The 22,227-nt window shown below is 52.2% G+C and overlaps 1 protein-coding gene across 1 annotated transcript in view; it reads right to left on the reverse strand.

Annotated features, from left to right (window-relative positions):
- Positions 1 to 22,227, reverse strand: part of IQCE (IQ motif containing E) — a 38,422-nt gene that overhangs the window by 15,063 nt on the left and 1,132 nt on the right. Inside the window, 14 exon segments of the mRNA XM_089895525.1 lie at positions 134 to 333; positions 1,552 to 1,607; positions 2,856 to 3,019; positions 5,246 to 5,295; positions 5,495 to 5,567; positions 6,838 to 6,908; positions 8,799 to 8,849; positions 9,009 to 9,122; positions 11,777 to 11,847; positions 12,738 to 12,822; positions 12,824 to 12,876; positions 13,375 to 13,503; positions 15,819 to 15,864; positions 16,925 to 16,972. Coding sequence (XP_089751651.1) covers positions 134 to 333; positions 1,552 to 1,607; positions 2,856 to 3,019; positions 5,246 to 5,295; positions 5,495 to 5,567; positions 6,838 to 6,908; positions 8,799 to 8,849; positions 9,009 to 9,122; positions 11,777 to 11,847; positions 12,738 to 12,822; positions 12,824 to 12,876; positions 13,375 to 13,420 — 1,034 coding nt within the window. The 5' untranslated portion in view covers positions 13,421 to 13,503; positions 15,819 to 15,864; positions 16,925 to 16,972.

Genomic DNA, 22,227 nt, shown 5'->3' on the forward strand with positions numbered 1-22,227 from the left:
ATCTGTGTGACGACTGCCATGAGCTGAGCCTTCCCCAAATCCCCAGAACAGCTCAAGTCCAGCAACTACACAAGTCACAGGAGCAGGACCTCTCCCGGAGGTGGCCGGGCGCCAGCAGTGCGGGACAACGTACTCTCGCTCCTGCAGCCGGGTGTGCAGGGCCTTCCGCTCGCCCTTCAGGATCTTCACAACCCCCCGCAGTCGCTCGCTCTCCTCCTGGCGGTCGGGGCGCGGCTGCCGGTGCACCGTGGGGCTGGACACCGAGTGAGCCGGCGGGGTAGACCTGACCACCTCTGAAGCATGGGATTTGGGGCTTTCCATCAGACTTATTTTCTGGAGGCAACACAGGCATCTGTGTTAGACGTTATTTCTTACTTTACTTTCCTAGGAAAGAGACAACGGCCAAGGGGAAGCTCATCCCAAGCAAGGGAATGGGAAGAGCTCTGCGTGTGATCTGAGAAACCTGGGACACTGACCGGGGACAATTCTGCTCCACCAGAGTCCTGGGGGCGATGGAAGGGCATCCCCGCCCACCCCCCACACACCCAGAACCCTCTTCCTCTGGAGCAGGGAGCACGCAGACCCAGCCGGGATGGGGCAGGTGCGGTAATAAACAGAGAGCAGAGCACGGAAGGTGAAATCGTAAACTGCTTTCCTTTGTGCTTGTTTACCCTATTATTTCCCTAGGACGTCTGGAATTTTCAGCCTCTGTGCTTTCACACGTCAAAGACGATCCAGCTCTGCCCGCTGGAGATACTGAGCGCCTTCAGATTCCCACTGATATCAGCATCTCTCCGAGTGGAAGAGCGCTGCCCCATTGGCTCTGGACCACCTCTGGCTGCCCTTCTTTCCTAACAAGCTTTATTCTTGAACTACCCACAGTTTATAGACACTTAAGTTCTCTGCTTTGTAAATACGTGAAATTATTGTTTTTTTTATTGCTCCCCTCTAGGTTTACTCTGCTCAGCCAAACAGTTGACAGTTCTAACTTGATACTGTACCAGTACTCAAAAGGGAGGGACACTTCTGACCCATTTCAACAGAACCAGATTGACGACATTTGCAAATTCACATGGGGGATATGAGGAAACGTTAACTTCCTGACTTTCCCGGTTGGCAAAGTGCGGATGCACAGTTTTCTGTGAATTCAAATACTATACGAGTGGTGATAAAGTGACTAGTAGTAAAAAGCCCCCATGTGCACGGCAGGCTGGGTGTCTGAAAGGCTCTGGGATCCTACGCACCCAGTGACGGGTGCCCACGAGAGCCTGAAACGTTTCAGTGTGTCGTGTGACCATGCTTTGCCGTCTGTGACACGAGGGACAGGCATGACACGCCCTTAGGTCTCATCCGGACCCGTAAGAGTCTCCTCTTGCCAGCGTGTCCGCGTGCCGTCTGCGGACAGACGGCCACCGTTTACATGTTCAGCGCAACCCGACTCCCTGCGTAAGTCCCGGGAGCGGCGCTACGTCTGTCCCGTGTTCTAAGACCCGCTGCTTTCACACAGGCAGGTCCTGAGCAGGGAAGTTGCCGTGGTGGGACCACACTCACTTTTTCCAGCTCTGCGATCCGCCGAAGCAGCCGGGGCTTGCTCCACTCCACAGAGCCTGATGGAACAGCGGGGTGTGACGGGCGCCCTTCGTACAGCTGTCCCGACGGGCCCCTTCAGCCCAGACCTCCCGTCTGGAGCACGGCCCGACGGCATCCCCTCCACAGGCTGGCCCCCACGGCCGGCGGCCCCACGCCCGGCAGACCTGCGGTGCCGAGGGCAGCCCCACGGCGACGTCTGTTCCCTTTCACTGCGGCTTTACCGACACAAACGGTCGGGAGAGGGCTCAGTGCGGCCTTCTCTCCCGATTCCATCCCGTCGGGCTCTGGCTTCACCAGCCTGCCAAGACGGCCCTTCTCTAGCTCAGCAGCAAGTCCACTCTGCCACATCCCAGGCCCCGGCCTCGGCCCCAGCCCCCCGGCCACCATCGTGTTCCCCGGCACCCACACGCTCCTGGCGGCCCCTCAAGCGGCTCAGCTGGTCCATCCTCCCCCCACTCGCTGGGTGACCAGACTCTCACCGGGTCATCTGGTCCCCGACGGCCTCCAGGACCGGTCCTCCTGCCGAGGGCCCCGCCCGACCCCCGACTCACCGACGCACCGACCTCCACCGGCCACCTACCCACCCACCCACCCGGCACGCTCGCTCCATGTCCCCCACCCCCGCCTGTCCTTTCAGTAGCCCGGACCCCCGTGTCCCTCACAGGCTGCACGCACTCCCCACCTGCACCGGAGCCCGGTCACCTCTCGCCACTGCTGTGCCACCTGGGCCAGGCCACCAGCGGCCCCCGCGAGGCCCTTTCCTACACGGTGTCCACTCAGCACAGGAGCAGGGGGTCCTCGAGAGGCGAGGCGGACCCTCCCACCCCTGCTCCAGCCCTCCGTGCCCTGAGTGGCCTGCAGGGCCCTGTTCTCCCCCGCCCTCACCTCTGTGTCCATGGCCAGCGTGTACGCAGGCTGGGCCCCCGGCCTCAGATGCGCCGGGACACTCGGGGGCTCTGCGCCTTTTGGTGCCCGCCCCGCCCGCGGCCCCCTGACCCGCGCTCTTACCACCTGGCCGGCATCTGACCTGCTGGCTTCCCGTCTTAGCACGAGCACCTTCACTGCTCTAGCTCTGTGTCTAGAACGGCACCTGGCACTCAGCGGGCTCCCGCCGCTTTGGAACACACCTTGGAGCAGCGCTGCCCCGGGGTGCGCGGGGGAAGGAGGGCCACGACTCCCCTGCGGCCGCAGCCGCCCGCATCCTGGGGCCCCTCCTGGCGTCCCCACCCCCGCCTCCCCCCTTGGCGGCTCTGGGGAGCAGGTACCCTTTATCTTGGAGACAGTGGGGGAGTCGCTCAGCACGCGGTCCAGGTCTTCCTTCAGGCTCTGGTTCTCCTCCGTGAGCTCCTGGACGCTCCGGGACAAGCTCAGGAGGGCGCTGCTCATTCTTTTCTGCCTTTTAAGGCCGATGTTCTTCTCCACTGGAGGCCTAGGAGGAAGGAGACCAAGCGGCTAAGGTTTGGTGCCTGAACTGGTTTAATACGTGTCCTAAGTGAGGGGTGGGCGCTCGGCAGCCCGGGCGCTCAGCGTGGTTTCTGCTGATGGACGTTTGCGATTAAACAGGGAACACTAACTCTGAAGCCCAGACAAGCAGACTCTATCCGTTCTTCTCATCAGTGCGCCTGTGTAACAAAATACTGTGTTCAGTCATTAGCAATGGACAGTAAACAGGATCACTAAAGAACCTGTGGAAATTTACTTTCTCTGTTGTTCCATAAGTACTTAGATAATAGTTATTTTTTTCTTTTTTTTTTTTTAAAGAAGATGTTGGGGGTAGGAGTTTGATTAATTTTTAAAATTTTTTTCATTTTTGCTGTTTGGGTCTTCGTTTCTGTGTGAGGGCTTTCTCTAGTTGTGGCGAGCAGGGGCCACTCTTCATCGCGGTGCGTGGGCCTCTCACTGTTGCGGGCTCTCTTGCTGCGGAGCACAGGCTCCACGCAGTAGTTGTGGCTCACGGGCCTAGTTGCTCCGCGGCATGCGGGATCCTCCCAGACCAGGGCTCGAACCCGTGCCGGCAGATTCTCAACCACTGCGCCACCAGGGAAGCCCCTTAGATAATAGTTTTGATCTTGCCTTTTATTCCGCAAAATAAGTCTAAAATACAGTCAATCCCCTTTATTCACAGAATCCATATTTGCAAATTCGCCTACGCACTAAAACGTTATCTGTAACCCCCAGATCGATGCCTGTGGTGCCTCTGCGGTCAGTCTGTGGGTCTGAGTTGCAGGCGGGTTCACTCCCGGCTGGGGGGAGAAGCGCCGTCCGCATCTGGTCTCAGATCTCGCCCTATCCACAGGGTGGATTTTGAGGTCTTTTCTCGTTTTTGTGCTTTCTGTTGATTTCACCGCTCTCGGGGTCCCCTGCAGCATAGTTCTTACTTGCTAGGAGGCTGTGACACAGCTCAGGGAGGAACCACACGTGTCAGAGCTTCGTTCAGGCCTGAGTCACGGCGCAGTTGGTCAAGAGTTCAGTGCTAATGAACCAAGAACGGACACTAAATAAGGTGCCTTTAAACAGAAACACACATGAAGGTGGGTTGTATACCGGTCAGGTGATGGGAAAGCTGTGACCAGAGGGTCTCAGGAACAGAACTCCGTGCTTCCCCTAGAAGCACTGGTTCAGCATTTCCCAATTCAGTGTTCGTGGACACTTTACAGAACATAACGCCGTGAATAATGGGAATCGACTGTAACTCCTCTGGCCCTTTACAGAAAGTTTGCCACCCCTATTTTATTTTATTTAATTAATTTATTTTTGGCTGCATTGGGTCTTCGTTGCTGCATGCAGGCTTTCTCTAGTTGCGGCAAGAGGGGGCTACTCTTTGTTGTGGTGCGCGGGCTTCTCACTGCGGTGGCTTCTCTTGTTGCAGAGCACAGGCTCTAGGCACGCGGGCTTCAGTAGTTGTGGCACGTGGGCTCAGTATTTGTGGCGCACGGGCTCTAGAGTGCAGGCTCAGCGGCCATGACTCACGGGCTTAGTTGCTCCTCGGCACGTGGGATCTTCCCAGAGCAGGGCTCGAACCCGTGTCCCCTGCACTGGCAGGCAGATTCTTAACCACTGTGCCACCAGGGAAGTCCCGACCAGCCCTCATTTTAAACTACTAGGAGGAAAGGAAAAAAGGGAAGACCATGCCTGGCACATTGTAAATGCTCAATAAACGTCAGTAATTCACTGCAGAGGCTGGTGGCACAACCAAATCTAAGACAAGGGATCCCTCCTTTCCTAATTTGTTGAAAGCCTGATATCACCTGGGAAAGGGACAAGGGAAAATCCACGAGATAAGGAAACTTTGATGTCTCTCCTAATAAACTTATTTGGCAAGATGAGCTTGTACTTGGTACTAAATGTCTTCCGAAAAGGAAGATCTGCTTTGAAAACTAGTGTTTTCTAAGTCTAAGCTGGAAGCTGTGAAGTAGTACGAACAGTGAAAGCCCAGAGCACCGACTGTGCTGTTAGTGGGCAACACATGGCAACTGTGAGGGCACGTCTGTAACATCCCAAAGGGAAACACGCCAGCTCTAACCATGAGTAACATGGGCGCAGGCTCCCAAGTCAGGGCAGTGTCTGCAGGCTCCACATAAGGCCTACCCTGCTGCGACAGCAGTTTAACATGAAAACAACATATGAAACATGGCTCCTAAGGAGAGGATCATACTTCTTTCCTGTCGTTTCAGAACTTGCCAGGAGAGTCTGGAGACGATGAATCTGTAAACACCAAATTTAAATGCATTTAATACAAAATGAAAAAACTGCAGTGATTCCTGACTTCTGCCCAGTGGCAGGAAGTGAGCACTAAGTTGCTGATTTGTGTTCAAGTTAAGATGAACTAGAAGAGGGCCCCTCAGTGCAGCTGGCCCCCCACCCTCCGACCCCGCCCCCCGCCCCGGGGCAGGAGGGCACGCACCTCCTCGTAATACGTCTCCATGGCGATCCTCATCTCCTCCAAGTTAGTGGTCTTCATATCAGTCTGCAGTTTGCTAAAAACCCAAGTTCAGAGTTGACATGGCAGTGCCAGCATTCGTGGGCAGAGCAAGAGGAAGCCTGTTTCCCGGAACATGGGAGAAGGATGGGCTTTGGAAGAGAACCGGGCTGGGAAGTGAAGCCTGAGCCGGCCCTCAGCTGGCCGTGGCCTTGCACAAGGCTGAGGAGAGAATTCTCACACCCACAGGGCCCTTCCTTGTTGGACCTGCCCCTTTCCAGGGTGAGGTAACCGACTCCGGCAAGACCGCAGTAATTGTGAAGAAAGACCTCAGGGTTAGACGGGAAGAGTCATCTTTGGGGAAGGTGGGGGGAATGGTTCTTTAAAGGAAAGAGAATCATTTTTTTCAAGTTGTATTGTCTGTATAATTCCCCTTGTTCTCAACACTTAACAGACTTTAGGGAAAAGGCTCTAACAGAGAAATGAAAGTAAAGTTACAGAGTTCAGGATTCTGAGACACAGAAGAAATCGGCAAATGATAAAAATTTTAAAGTTGACGATTCCAGCAAGAAACAAAGGAGGGGGGTTCTACTGTATAAAGAGGATACAACAGAAAGTGAAAACTCAGATTTCCTTAAGTAAACTCAAACACAGCTAGGAAAGGCTCTCCTCTGTGATAAAACAGCAGGAAAGGAGTCCGCGCTGCTGCCCTAAAAACAGCACCAGGGGGGCTTCCCTGGTGGCGCAGTGGTTGAGAGTCCGCCTGCCGATGCAGGGGACACGGGTTCGTGCCCCGGTCCGGGAAGATCCCACATGCCGCGGAGCGGCTGGGCCTGGAGCCATGGCCGCTGAGCCTGCGCGTCCGGAGCCTGTGCTCCGCAACGGGAGACGCCGCAGCAGTGAGAGGCCCGCATACCGCAAAAAAAAACAGCACCAGGATAGTGCGTGACAGCGAGAGAAGCAGGTAGGGGAGATGACCAAGCGTTAAGGGCTTGTATCAAGGTCTATACAATTCATATTGGAGATGAAAAGTGACCACAGAAGACTAAGGAGAGAAAGCACTTCTTCAGTGGAACAGGAACAAGAAAAGAGGAAAGGGGAACACTGCTCCTTAGGGTCGGATGGAAGAGGCACGGCTGTTCACGGTCCTGTTTTGGTGAATGGCAATGCTGGACACAGACGTGGGGGCAGGGTGGGAACGGAAGCTGGAGCTGAGGGCATAGCGAGTGTGGACGTGGAGCCGGAGGCAGGCCAGATGCGCGCCCAGCGGGCCCCCCCCGAGCCTGGGCCACCCCCCCGGCCCCGGCCGGCCCCGCAAGGCTCCGTACTCGATGGTGTGGTTCTTCTCCTTGCACTGCTGCTCCAGCTTGAGAATCCTCTGCTTTAGCCCACTGATCACCTGCCAAGGCAACAGGACACGTCAAGCTGACGTCTCTGCAGCCATGGCCTCGCCCTCCCCCTCCCGCCAGGGGCTCAGCCGGCCCCGTTCCCGGGCGGGGTTGGGTGTCCCTGGCCCGCTGACCCGGCAGCACCTGCACAGCCTCCTGCCAGAGCGCCTTCCTACTTAGCTGTCCTCCCCATCAGTGCTGGCGTCTCTTCTAGACTCAGCTGGAGAGGCAGGGCCGGGCTGTCCTGCCCGCTCAGAGCAGAGGGGCCGGTGAGTGGGGCCACAGGGGATGCTCCCACTCAAAAGGTGCCACCATCCCCTCCCTCCCATTCCACAGCCACCCTCTGGAGGAAGGACAGGCTGCTGCACGGTTACCTTCGAGGAAGCCACCTCAGTCCCTGGATGTAAAACTCACCAAGCCTAGCCCGCCCAGGACACCCCGGTCCCCAGCACGCCCCTGGGAGGGAGCGGGTCTGGAGGAGGCCGGGCAGCCGGACAGAGGCCTTGAGACGCCCTTCCGTCTCCATGCCTCCTGTTCTCTGTTCATGGGGCACTTTGGGAGATAACACCCTGTACTCCCGAAAGAACATCCCTTTCTTTCTTTTTGAAGAGTCAAACAACTTTTTAACTGGATTTTACGGTAATTTTTAATTATACTAGTAATACATGAATACATTTTCTTGAAAAAAAATTACAGATGACACTATACCCTTGGAGCTGACCCCTGTCAACTAAATACTGTTATCAACTTCCTGTGCATTCTCTAGGCCTTATTACACGCGCACACACGTGTGCACAGCCCCTGAAGGTCTGGCATTTCGCTGTTGTTTACACAAATGGTGCCCCCCCCACATCATTCTGCAGCTTGTTCTTTTCACTCAATAGGCCGTCTTGGTGATCTGTCCCCGCTAGTTCCTACAGATCGATGTTATTCTAGTTACCCGTTCCTCTACTGATAGATGCTTAATTTGTAATCCACTCTTGCTATTACAGAAACTCCCGGCCGGTCCTCCTTGTGCACACGGGCAAGTATTTCTTTTTTTTTGGCGGTACGCGGGCCTCTCACTGTTGTGGCCTCTCCCGTTGCGGAGCACAGGCTCCGGACGCGCAGGCTCAGCGGCCATGGCTCACGGGCCCAGCCGCTCCGCGGCATGTGGGATCTTCCCGGACCGGGGCACGAACCCGTGTCCCCTGCATCGGCAGGCGGACTCTCAACCACTGGGCCACCAGGGAAGCCCTTTTTATTATAAATTTTAAGGTTATGTTATCAAACCCATTATTAATTGCATCATTAATGTGATTTTTGTGTTCAATAATCTCAAAATTGGATCCTTTCCAGTTTTCTTTTAGCATATCAGATTTTTTAAAAAAAATGTACTTCCTTGACTCATGTGAGGTTTATTGTGATACATTTTTCTCCAACTGCTATAGTTTATTGCCACAGCATTAATCATAATGGCTCCATTTGCCATAATTTTGTTTCATTCAATCTGTTATGTATTATTACATAACACACAAGAGGGGTTTGTATGTGTTTTAAGGTCTAATTCTATTTCTGCTTTGTTTCTCTGTCTTAAATCAGTATCACTTGTTAAGCCTGATGTGTGTTTCTTAGGTGTGATGGGCTAAGTCCCCCCACTGTGACTACCTTTTTCTACAGTGTATTTCCGGCCTTTGTGCTAAGCCTGCTCAGCCTCCCTCTCACTCCCACTAAGAGCCCCCCAGCATCTTCTTGAATCCCTACGGCTCCGGGGAGTAGGGTTTCAGGAGGTCCCGAGCCCTTCCCCGAATCTGCTCCTCCTCTGGTATGAGTGCTGTGGAGAAAAGGCATCTCTCTAAAGGCTGTTTGGAAGGTAAGGTTTCAGTGGACCGGTTACCTGTTTTGCTGGAGATTATACTCACCCAGCCAGTATCAGGCCTTTTCTCTGCCAGAGTCCGAACAAAATCTGGGCCCTGTGGGAAGCGGATTGAGGAATGAAGACAAGACGTGGTCTAGCCACGCCCTCCCGCTCCCCCCCCCCCCCCCCCCCCGCCCCGCATTGGCCTGCTGAGAGGAGCCGGTGACGCCCCACGCCTGCCTCGGGGCACCGCCGTGCAGGGCCAGGAACTTACTCGGGACGGATCCAAAAGCTGCTCTATCTGCCGGTCCTTTCTGCTGTTTTCCTCTTCTAAGCGCCGAAGCTTTGTTCTCATCAGATCCACGTTGCTTTTTTGCACGTGTAATGACTGAAGGAAAGAAGGACCACACACACACACACACACACACACACCGTGCACACACACACACACACACACACATCCTGGTGAAACACTGAGTTGGAGAGGTGTTTTACAAGCTGCCTGGTTCCCAATCAGGGTGTTGCGTGTGCAGTGAGTGAGGGAGGTCTGGACGTCACAGTGAAGGCTGGGCCGGGGGGTAAATGCCCTGTTAGGTGCAGGGCTACCCAGGCAACTAGGAACTCTGCCCCACACAATGCCAGCAGCACCCCTGCCACAGACAAACGCTGCTCCACCAATGGATACTGCCAGCAGCACTTCTGGAAGATGCCCATGTGACATGCTCTCCTCCACGTCCGTATGACAAAGCCCATGTTCTTCACACACCACATACCATCATAGTCTTATGTCCATTTAAAATTCTTATCCTCAACTAAGGCTCAGTTGGTCAGAGCAGTGGTTCCCAAACGTTTACCTGTGGATGAACTTTTCACCAGTCTGGGGTGAACTTAGAGGGAAGACTGTCAGTTTTTCATAAAACTAAGTTTTTTTGTTTTTTTGTTTTTTGCGGCACGCGGGCCTCTCACTGTTGTGGCCTCTCCCATTGCGGAGCACAGGCTCCAGACGCGCAGGCTCAGCGGCCATGGCTCACGGGCCCAGCCGCTCCGCGGCATGTGGGATCTTCCCGGACCGGGGCATGAACCTGCGTCCCCTGCACCGGCAGGCGGACTCTCAACCACTGTGCCACCAGGGAAGCCCCATAAAACTAAGTTTATTCAATTTTTACCACTCTCCTGTATTTTGAAATTATGCCCTTTCTATTATTTCGGACATATATAGTTCTTTTATGAAATGGTGATGGTAGGGTATTTTTAAAGTTTGTTTTCAACGTCCTCACTTGAAAAAGCTTTTCCCTAGTCCGGGAAACCCCACAGCCTGAAAAGCGTAAGGTTAAGCCAGTGCTCGTAAGCCTCATCTGGAAATGCCCACACGGGTCAGCTAGTGCCGTGGTTAACCGGCTTCCAGCACCAGCCTGCACCCAAATTAGCCAGTTATCCTGGAGAAGCCCTTCTCCTTTCAAGGGACTCGTAGTGCTCAGAAGAGAGTCCGAAGTGTCTGAACACAGCCAGCCCCCAGCACTGGAAGGACAATTCCAACCAAGTGTGCGTCCCACTGAGGGAAGCCTGGGGAGTCGGCCACGTGGCCACAGCCGGCAGGAGAGATACTGGCCCTCACAAGTGTTTAGTGAATTAGTCAATTAACGTACGGTCACTGGGAAAGATAAGAAATCCAATACCGGAAATTCTGCTTCCAGAAATATGGATTCCAGAAAAGTGCACTCACTTTTCCCTATTCCTCGTGCTTAGCACAGCTACAAACTCTGTACTAAAGCCCCTTCGTGGATTATTTTATCGAATCCTCACAAAACCCTATGAAATTGTATTATGATTATCCCCGTTTTTCTACAGGAAACTGAGGCATTACCTGCCCGAGAAAAACTACCCTGATGCTCCAGCTGCCAGAGCGACGGAGTCTTGAAGATAAAAGTCTCTCCTCTCTGAAGAGAAGCCTCGGCTTATTTAGTTTGAGTGAAGTTAGCATCATTTTACCCAGAGACCCACTTCTGGCCCCAGGCAGGTTCCTCCCGAGAGTGTCGCTGCGGCAATTGTTCAGGGCTCTCAGAGCTCACGCGGTACGGTCCCCTCACCAAGATAGCAACCCTCCCTGCGGTGCCCGATTCGCTTAACACATCTCTGGACAGGGACGTCCTGACTCATCGGGCGGGCCCTGCACTGCTGTGCAGCTCCCGCGGGTGAGGGCTGGGTCCCGTCCACGCGCCCTGGCCCGGTGCCCCTCAGGCGAGATGGCTTCTAGACTCCTCACGTGCTCTGGGCACGCTGGCTGCCAACGCCCTGCTTAACGCTGCCCAGACTGATCACAGCCCTCCGGACGCGGCTCAGCTGGCGGGGCAGGGGTGGGGTCGGGACGTCAGGTCTGTGAACAGGCTCACGTGACGGAAGGGAAGGAAGCCCAGTCGTTTCTCCAGCGGCACAAGAATATGTGTGGCTGTTAAAGACCGGTTTGGTGTAGCGGTGAGGATGATGTCATTTACTGCAGTACAGTTTGTGCCTTAGGGAACGGGTGGCAGGTGACCTTGATGGAAATCCTGGTGCTACTACTGGTTAACCTTGGAGAGACTACTCACCTCTCTGAATCTCAAGGCTATGACCTATATCTCTTGGGGCCCTTGTGGACATCAACTGAGATCAGGCCTGTGAAATGCCCTTAACACCAAAGAATTATGCAAACGGGAAGTTATTGATAATAATAACACCAAAAGACCTATCATAAGGCCAAGTCTCAGGGAGCAGAGGGACTGGAGTTAATCTAGACCTCCCCGGGTGCTGTCCACCGTCGGGGCCGGAGAAGCAGAGCACGGCGGGCTCTAACTGCTGTCCAGGCTCCTCTCACAGCGGGCTCGAGGCCCTCTCCGTGAGCCAGTGCCGCCCAGCTGCTCAGGCACCGGGCCGGGGTTTAAACTCAGCTGTCACTCTACAGCTCCTATTTCCCACGTGACACATCCCAGCACAGGTGTGACTTTCCATCCACGTTACCGAGGGCTTTCCCGCTTAAAGTCAACAGAGAACAGAGGGAAACGCTACCTTCTTCAGCTCAATGATCTCGTCATACATGCCCTCCTTCTCTCTGTAGACAGGGGTCCCAGGAACATAACCTGCAGGGAGACACACAACCCTCTGAAAAGACTGTCTGCAAAGTAGAAGGAATTCTTGGCCACACCTTAAGGGAAACCTGGAGGTTAATGAAATTATTCTTTTTTTAACTTCTTTCCCCAGAAGTAAGGAAACCAAAACCGGTATTGATACAGAAAGAAAAAGCAAGAGAAAACTAAAAGATGTGAACACGGGGCTTAATTATAGTAAAAGGATTAACGGAAGGGGTCAAAAGGAGAAGTGCTGTCTTTAGATTTTAAACAGCAAACAGATAAAAAGACAAACAAAAACAAACGTGGTTATGTCGTCACGCAGATGACAGCACCCAGTCCGATGTCTAACGGCAGGTACAGTGTACACTGCCCTCTGCTCCCATGTGACCCCTAAGGGGTCAGGACTCTGAAACACACCAGCCTGAAACAGCGCTGCCAGCTAGCGGTGCGGCAAGGTGACCATCCCTGGCACCAGGACAAGGCTCCTCTGTGCTTCCCACGGGGCCAGGGCCGACAAGCAACGCAGTAAAGGAGGGAGGAAGCACGTGGGTAAGACCAGGCAGGAAGACGGAAATATGAAAACCAACCGATTCTTTTTGGTGACATCTGGGGTTTTTATTATCCTTGCAGTTTTCATTTCTGAGATTGTTTATACAACAAATTTAAATACAACTCTAAGTTTAGGGAGATAGGCACCACTGAAGCCCGGGACGATGTCTCTGTCCACATCGGGAAAGCCGCTTTCTAGGAGGGCAGGATGGACTTTCAGGGGCCACTGTCCTCAGGACACTCTGACTGAGGGAGCCCCAGATCTCACTGTCAGAGCACACCCACCAATCCCCATACCCTTCCGCTCTGCTGTTCCTCAGTCGTGGCTGTGTCACCATCAACGTGCTCACCATGGCTGGCAGAACGCCTGAGATCTGACCTCTGCATTCTTTCCGCTTCAGTCAAATCGTCAGGGGTGCTGCTGGGGGGGGCTGTTGGTCCATGCACGCTCCAAGGTGAGGTCTGATTTCAGGGCTGGGGTCAGACCTCCTGGTTTCAACGTGCATGGATTTAATATGACAGGCACAAGCAGAGACAACGTAAGGCGCTGCCTCTAATAATCAGTCTTCAGGGTTGAAGAAAGCTTAGGGAGACCAGTGGTGTGTGAGAAACGTCCAGCCACCGGCCCGCAAAATAAACAAAGCCCTGATGTGTGGCGTTTGCCCACTCCCGCGGTGTGCGTATCCCCGGCACACCCAATCTCAAGCTGCCGGTGTGACACGGGACAGCTCACACAACTCCTCAAGCCAGCAGGAGCAGCTCCAAAACACGACTTCCCGCAGCGCCCAGACAAGCCAAGACCCAGGCGGCAAACGTCAGGAACCACACCACATGCTGCGTAAAAGCCGTGAGGCGCGATGTCTTTGAGAAGATCAAAAACAGTGCGGCTCAAACGAGTCGTATTAAACGCTCTGTGCCAAGTCACCACCCGAGATTTCTAAGACGCTCCCCTTGAGCAGGAAGGGTTTCTCCCAGGCGACCACATACCTTGCTTTGAGCTTCCCAGCCACAGCTTCTGGGGGGTTAAGGACATTCGGCTCCCGAGAGGCGCGCTGCCGGCTGTCCTCAGAGACCTCCAGGAGGCCACTTTTCCCGGCTTAGAGTGATAAGGTGACTCTGAAAAGCCAATGTGTGGTTTTAGAGGTGCAAGGTATCAATGCCCGCTCAACACATGTGCTTCAGAGAGACAAAAATGATAAAGCAAAATATTTACAAGGACGTGACAACCCCAGATCCTGACAAAATTAAAACTAGAGTTATGACTTGTAGGTATACTTACAGTTGTTTTTTACTTTTTACTATAGAGAAATAACGGGACATTTATTTTAAAATATGAATCTAAAATTCTACCAATATTACAGTACTTAATTTCCCATTCAATTTTTTCAGATGCATATGTATTTTTATATAGCTGCAGTCATAGTGAACACACAATTTTGTATCCTTTATACTTAACACTGTAAATATTTTTCCATGTTGCTGTCAATACATAGCGTGCAAGTAATAATATTTAGAACTTGATATGTAAAACGGCTAGAAGAAATGAGGAAAAAATTACATTTTTCCAGGGTATTTTTGATTTTGTCATCAAAACAATGGAAAGGTTTTAAAATTATATTTTAATCTGGAATCTTATGGAGATTATGCAAACTTATGCAAAACCAAGCTATTCATAAAACATGCCTATATTTCTTAAATACCAAAGAAATTTATATCTGTAGAAGGTCCTGGGATTCTAAATCTGATACATTTAATTTTTAAAATTTCTAAGATTTTTCCACGGCTTCAGAATTTATGGAAAATTTCCCATTATTGTTTAGGGTGAAGGAGTAAAGACACATTGGACCCTGAGGCATTTCCACTCATCCAGGACCACTGTGCTCCACTTCCAGGATATTTGGAAGGGCTTCCAAACTTTAAACATGCATCTAAGTGCTCATTTATGAAGGTAAATTAGTGATCGGAAAAAACCCACAAACGACATTTCCCTCCTAAATGTATGGGATTTATCGATAAGTAGTAAGGATTCCCAAACATGCACGCCTATGGATAGAGCTGTGAAGGAAGAAGAAAAAAGGCAGCAGGCGGTGCAAACCTGTCGGCGTGGAAGGACCGGAAACTGGCCACCCGCCCCGGCCTCCTTGGAGCACTGTGAGGCCCGAAAATCTCAGAGCGCAGGTAGCTGCAAACCCACGTGGCCCCGGACCGGGCAGTGAAGAGAACCACTTATGAAGTGAACGGGACAGGCATGACTCCTTCTGTCACGGCCCAGAAATCAGACAGGCGCACACCTCTTAAGGGAGTGTTAGGAGGGCGGGCTGGGGGTGTCCCAGGGAGGGGACACAGAGCGTCCTGTCGCAGTGTCCATGTTGGATGAGCAAGGTGCCTGGGATCAGCGCTGCTGCGGGGACAGGCGTCAGGCATGGCCGGGGGAGAGCACGCTGGGGGGCGGGCAGGGGCAGGGCCACTGGTGACAGCACACCTCTCAGGGGGTTTTAATGCTTTGGGGGTTCTGGCCATCCTAAATTACGTGAAACACAATTCTGACATTTACAGAAATCGAGATAAGAGTAATTTGATTACTAGCATTTTCAACACTTGAAATGCTTGACTTCCAGCAAGAATAATGAGAGATGTCTGACATTTACCTTATGTACTTTCTAGACAAGAAGGACTGAAACAAAATGGGCTGAAAAGAGAAGGTTTAAAACACAAACACCCATACTTTCACTTTATATCAATTCTCAATTTTCTCCACGGAAGGAGAGCCAGGACCTCCAAACTCCAGATTGCTAGATGGCTTCTTTCTAACGCCTGTATTTGTTTGTAATACAAAACATGCTTTCTTCTCTTTGTAGGAATTTATCTTTCCGATTATGTTGTTCCTGGGCTAATATGAAAGTTCACTTGTATTCTCTGAGTGTGTCATATATAAGACAGTATGTTTCAAATACTTATGTATATAAGAAATGTAAGCATACACATATTGTACACACACACATAGATAATAAGTCAGGCAAGGCCACAGGCTTGTGCACAGCAAAAGGAAGCCGGTCTAGGATTTGGTTTGTCACAAAGGCCTCGGGAAACATAAAATTCAGCAAAGCACCCAGATGAACAGCTTTGTGTCTCAAGGAATAAATCCTGCGTTGTCTTCACTTTGGCAGCGCTGGGAAGCGTATGGCGACTTGAGAAAGAGAACATGAAAGGCCGCGAAGCACTGTGTGTGTGGGAGGGAGGAGGGGGGCTCAATGGGACAGTGACAGCTCGGGACCTCAGCCCTCGCGGGCCCTGCCTCAGTGGTCCTAAGGGTTCAGAGAAGAAGGCGGTCCTGATCTTCCTCGCAGGACGCTGGGGAAGGAGGGCTTCCAACCACCATTTTCTGAGTTAAACTGTGGAAACTTGAGGGACAGGGGCCTGGTCATACTTACTCGGTGATGTAGGGGGAGGTCTGTGGAAACTTTTCCTTTTCGCTTTCTGAAAGGAAGAAGAAACGAGGGAAAGCGGGTTGAGCCTTCTCGAGCAGCCCCAACGGTCCCAACCAGGAAGCACCGGGGTGTTCAGGATGCGCAGGGGCGGCAGATTAACTGGCCAAAGCAGAGTGCACGCAAAGGAGGGAACAGGGCACAGGGAGGCGCCCCCAGACACAGGAGCAGCAGCCCGGCCTGCGTCCAGCGCAGACAGAGGTGTGCCGCCTCAAATCCGCCCTGAAGGTACCACCAGCTGTCCCCACGCCCCCCTGGAGCACGGGGGTGTGACTGTCCGCAGGGGGGACTCAGCAAGATGAAACCTGAGAGTGAGGCAGAGGGGAAGGTGCAGCAGGAGTGGCCTGCCTGGAACCCAGGGGCCCCTGCCATGCCTTCCTCCCCGATCTGCTTCACGCCGGACACAGAACCCCACTTACTTCCCTGCCAGCGGGAACACTGAAGTGCTCTGTGCAGGCTGACTTTCCCCCAGGAGATTGGTCCCGATCCCTCCTCCTCCCGGGAGCATCTTGGGCCCGTGCCCTCAGTGGCGTGGAGGGAACACTCTTAGCTCTGTGGAGGTCCTGCCCTCTCAGACAACAGGCCCAGGATGCTGCCCCTGGAGTCCCTAGAGCTGTGGTGGGACGTGCTGGGGCCGCCTTCCCCCAGGGCTACGTTCTGTGGTTAGGCTAGAATTTATCTGCTGGGAGGCGAGCACCTGCCAAGGTCTCCTTTCTCACACCTCAGCCTCCGACTGCATCATGGAGCTCTGCTCCCGACCCCCGCCTCCGCCGTTACGTGTCAGGATTGGGGGGCTGGGGTCGGGGGGAGTGCAGGCCAAAACCAGGTGCAGGACAGGAACTTGTCATCAGCCTCAAAAGTACTCAGCTCACGACTAACTTCTGGGTAAAAGTTTTAAAATTATAATCTAAGTTATTCAAATCCACCTGAGGGGCCTGGAGCTTTTCAGACTCGGAGCAGCATTTGGAATTTGTGATGGGGCACTAAACACAGCACTTGTGGGGAGACCGCGTGTGAGTACCGCAGCCACGCCTCCCCTCCCCTGCACTCACCGTCTCTGAGTCAGAGTCGAAGGTTATTGCAGACAGGCTGTCATCTCCCTGGAGGAAGAGATGCAAACAGCGAAAGCTTCAGGCACCAGCTTGGCTCCACAGTCACCCTGACAGAGTGGGAGCGGCCGGGCCAGGCGGTGCTGCGGCCGCAGAGCCCCCATCCAACTCAGAGCATCCGTCCACAACACTCACAGCAGGAGCAGCCGGTCTGTCCCGTCGCATCCGAAGGAACAGATGGGGACACAGAACAAAACTCTGCTGGCCCCACCCCTCTAGGTGGTCACAAACCACCGAGGTGGGATAGGGAGGGTGGAAGGGAGGGAGACGCAAGAGGGAAGAGATATGGGAACGTATGTATATGTGTAACTGACTCACTTTGTTATAAAGCAGAAACTAACACACCATTGTAAAGCAATTATACTCCAATGAAGATGTTTAAAAAAAAGCAAAGAAAACCAAAACTCTGCTGGCAGGGCTGCTCCAGGCCTGTCAGTCTAGCGACACCGTCTCCACAGAACTGACAAACGCTTCTTTTTTTTTAAAATTTAATTGAAGTATAGTTGGTTTACAATACTGTGTTAGTTTCAGTTGTACAGCAGCGATTCAGTTACATATATACAGATTTCAGATTCTTTTCACTATAGGCTATTACAAGATATTGAATATAGTTCCCTGAGCTACACAGTAAATCCTTGTTGTTTATCTATTTTATATACAGTAGCGTGTATCTGTTAATCCCATACTCCTAATTTATCCCTCCCCCAACGAACGGTTCTTGATAAAAGTATTTCATCTTTGTATCAAAGCACAAGGAACCTGTGACTACATCCTGGTGAGAACAAATCAGTCATTCACGTATCCATCAGTACACAAGTTATTTGGGCGTATAGAGGTTCCTACCTCCTGATTCTAGTGATCTGCCCTGGCCCAGGGAGTGAAATAAAATCTGTACTAACATCGGCACGGGCATGTCAAGGAGAAAAGGGAACTTTCCCAAGAGAATGATGTGTCTGTGTTAACACACTTACTCAGGTTTAAACCCTACAAGGAGGGAAAGCAGAACAATTTCTAAAATCCCTTCACCATACTGTACAGTTGACCTAAAACGCTGCTACTGAAGTGAGGACTGAATGCCCCTATGATGAACCAACAGTGCCATATCTGGGTGGCAGTGTAATTGCGTCTCAGCGAGCTGTCTGGAGTGTAGCCGGGTCCATGCAGTGCTGTAGCGGGACTGGACTGCATTCCGGAAAGCACGTGTGTCGTCTACAAGCTTAACTTATCAGTACATGAGCAACAATTCTGCCGGCAGCTTGAACTCCTACTAAAAACGAGGGCCGCACAGCCACACGGACGGGGGCAGCTGTCACAGGGGGCGCCCTTCCGGTGCGTGCCTCTGAAACACGGAGAGTCCAGCGTAAGGGTGCAGAGGGACTGGATTCGGGGGACGAGGGGAAGGTAGTGCGTTCCAAACAAACAGGATCTTTAAAAAATCAGCCACTGAATTACTTTTTTGATGTCATTAACTTTAGGTGACATTTTAAGGTATAAATAGCAAACGATAGTTGTAAAGTTTTCATTGAACCGAGTACATGGAAATGATGTGCAAAATTGAGGCAGGGAAGGCAGGGAACTGGTGGTATACACACGATGTAGAAGATCAGGAAAGCCAGTCAAAGGCTCCGTCTTCGTCCCCTGGCATCACAAAGGGCAGCCCGCCAAAGATGAAGGTGAGCTGTTAACAACTGCATAGAAAAGTAGCAATACTTTCTTTTGTGAATACTTGTCACTATTCTTTGTTCTGAATAAAGTCTTGAAAACTTTTTAAGGACCTGCAGTTTCTACGAGGGAATGAGGTTACGTGTGTGGTGAACACAGCGAAGTGGTCTCTGTGTTCATAGGTGGGCTCACCCACACCATCGCTTTCCCCCCCAGTCAGTCCTCCTCAAACTCTGCCACCCTCCATCCTGCCAGTCAGAAGGAACTAAACAAGCAAAATATAAGTATCTGAAATCATAGAACAGCCCAAGATCCACCCCTCAGTCAGCAGCATGAAAGAGACCATACACAGTATTAAAAAAAGAAACAAAAGCGCACGTTAACGGCCGAGTCATTCTTCCTTCTCCAAGTACGCTCTGAGCTGCCACGCATTCCTACACGAGATCGCATTCATGCACCGTGAGTCAGGAATCGCAGGGCGGGGATGGTGGCCATGCCCCTCACCCCTCTGCATCGCAGCTTCCTCGTCGACAAGGAGGACACGTTCTCCTACCAGGATTTTTAAAGCATTAAATATATACTAATTAAAATACTGGGGGAAAAAGACATAGTGTCCAGAAAGAGATGCAGGAACATACGGGGACTTAGTATATGGTAAAAGCGGGGAAGGAATGCATTCATCCAGGAGGCATCTTCCAGAGCGTGGAAGGCCCTCTCCTCAAGAAACAACCCTTTAACAGAAGAAGCCACGAAACAATCTTTTGCATTTTCTGGAAACTGACAAAAGCACACAGCTATGGAGAAAAATTGATTCAAAAAAATCTACTAAGTCCAGGGAAGAACGTCGAGAGTCAGAGGCACCCCTCAGCTCCCCGTCTCCATCTGATAGAAAGGATTCCAGAGAGCTCTCCTCCAGGCGGGTGCAGTCAACACAACAGGGGTGGTGGTGGATCCCCTGCCCCCAGCTCCCAGAAGCAGGGTGTAAGCTCTACCCCAGAGGCGGCAGGCTAAGACTTCCCCTGTGCTTGTAGAGCAGAAGGTCCACGCAGGGAGGGCAGGCCCAGAAGGAGTGTCACTCCGGGGAAACACTGCGCTGTCCCTGCTGTGCAGTGGCCCAGAGGTCCTCCCCAAAGGGAGAGGCAGGACGACGGCCGTGCCGAGGGGACTGACTGTATTTGCACCAGAGAGTGGAGAATTGCATGCCTCCCTGATTCCATTGCCAAGTTGCAGACAAAGTGGGGAGCGATCCCGAGGCCCCCAGCTCCGCGGTCACGCAGCAGAGAGTTCACTGGCAGAGCAACCGGAAGGTGAAGAGCCCAGAGCACCCTCCTGAGGTCGCGGTCAGCCCCGAGGCTCAGGGAGGCCGCTGGCAAGCCCTGGAGTGCTCTGTCAGAGCAGGCTTGGGCCGACGCAGACACAGTCCCCACGCTGCACCCACGTCAACCCAAGGGCGCGAGCCCTGGTGGTGCTGGGGCTTTCGCGCAGCTGCTGACAAAACCCTGGCTGAATGATAAACTACCCTGACCCAAGAGCAGACCCCAGGAAGCCAGGCTTCAAAGTACAATGACAGGCATCCCCGGAAGTCCAGAGAGCCACACGCATGTCCAAGGTAGCCCTCTCAGGAGAGATGGGAGAGGGAAAACCCATATGCGCTAGTTCCCCGTTGCACGTGGGCAAAAATGTAAACCCCTGAACTGTGACAGCAGCCTACACACACACACGCGCGCGCGTGTGCGCACGCACACACACACACACACACACACACACACACACCACTCAATGGTCAAGGGCGAAAATCTGACTGGCCCAGGGGCTGAAACACAACCTCTGACCAACAAGTGACTTCTGCTGACCCAAGGGTAACCCCTAGGTAGTTGGGCTAAAAGATTCAAACAAGAAGATATCTGAGCAGGGAAACAGAGGCTGCACGGTGCAGGGAAATCGACTTCACACGTTAGCTCAGCCGAGTCACTCAGCACATAAACGAACGACTGAGCAAACGACATCAACCCCGGGGGGAGGAGCTGCTGTGATATATTATCTAAATGTCTAGCTTTCAACAAAAAACGACGAGACACACAGAGAAACAGGAAAGTGTGACCAATATACAGGGGGAAAGAGCAGGCAATAGAAACTACTTTTGAAGGGCCCAGATGCTGGACCTGGTGGACAAAGGCTTCTAGAGCAGGGAGAGCCGGAGAGCAGGGAACAGAGAATCTTACAAGTAGTAAACGCCCTGTAAATGCTCTTATTATCTTGCTCTAGAAACTGTGAGCCCTTTTAGAAGCGTTGGCCCTTAAATCACCAGGGACCACGCCCAGGCTCCACTTCACCCCTGTGGCTCTGCCCTGGCCAGCGGGGCCTGCTCACGGCCACGGCACAGTGGGCTCCCTGGCACCGCGGTAAGTGCTCTGTGAAGTTCACGAGCAAGCCCAGAGGCGGCTGTGTTCCAAGGGACTCGGGGGATTGGACAGACTGGACAGTGCCTGTTCACAGGAGGTTCTTGTCTGGTTGACAACAGACGTAAGCTCAGCAGAGAAATTGCCAGTTAGCCTGGGCCAAGGGCGGCGAGTCTCCTAAGTGCCCGGAGAGCCCTGCCCCAGCCTCTTCCACAGACTGGGTTCCTGGAGACCAAGGCACTGGGGCTCAGCTTGTCTTTGTGTCCTCAGAGGCCGGCATGTATAAGGGGCTTAACAAACGCTTCTATGTGCAAGAACGTTTACAGCAGCATTGCTTCTAACAGCACAAACATGAAAACAAGAGAGTAAAAGTGGGCTTCCCTGGTGGTGCAGTGGTTAAGAATCTGCCTGCCAATGCACAGGACACGGGTTCGAGCCCTGGTCCAGGAAGATCCCCCATGCCACGGAGCAACTAAGCCCGTGCGCCAAAACTACGAAGCCTGTGCTCTAGAGCCTGTGCTCTAGAGCCTGAGCTCAGCAACAAGAGAAGCCACCGGAATGACAAGCCCTCGCACCGCAAGGAAGAGTAGCCCCCGCTCGCTGCAACTAGAAAAAGCCCGCGCGCAGCAATGAAGACCCAATGCAGCCAAAAATGAATGTAAATAAAATAAATTAATTAAAAAAAAAGAGTAAAAGCAAGGAAATGGAGAGTAAAAATAGGGCTATCCTATTAGGTTAGCGTTTTAATTTTAATTTTTTAAAAATATTATCTTTCCATTTTTGCATGAGTAGTAATTGTCAAGAATATTTATTTATTTATTTATTTGGGCCACGCCACACGGCAGGCGAGATCTTAGTTACCCCACCAGGGATCAAATCCGTGCACCCTGCAGAGGAAGCACGGAGTCTTAACCACTGGACCGCCAGGGAATTCCCACGTTAGAGTTTTTTAAAAAAATTTTTTTTAATTGAAGTAGAGTTGATTTACAGCATTGTGTTAGTTTCAGGTGTACAGTAAATTGATTCAGTTATATCAGACATATATTTTTTCAAATTCTTTTCCATTATAGGTTATTACAAGATATTGAATATAGTTCCCTGTGCAATATGGTAACTCCTTGCTGTTTACATTCCATACATAAGTGAGATGAGTATTTGTCTTTGATGTATTTCTTTTTTTTAAAA

The sequence above is a fragment of the Delphinapterus leucas genome, chromosome 15 (genome assembly GCF_059928025.1).
Source record: "Delphinapterus leucas isolate spDelLeu-1000000601 "Yukka" chromosome 15, BTC_Dleu_Yukka2, whole genome shotgun sequence".
Lineage (NCBI taxonomy): Eukaryota > Metazoa > Chordata > Mammalia > Artiodactyla > Monodontidae > Delphinapterus > Delphinapterus leucas.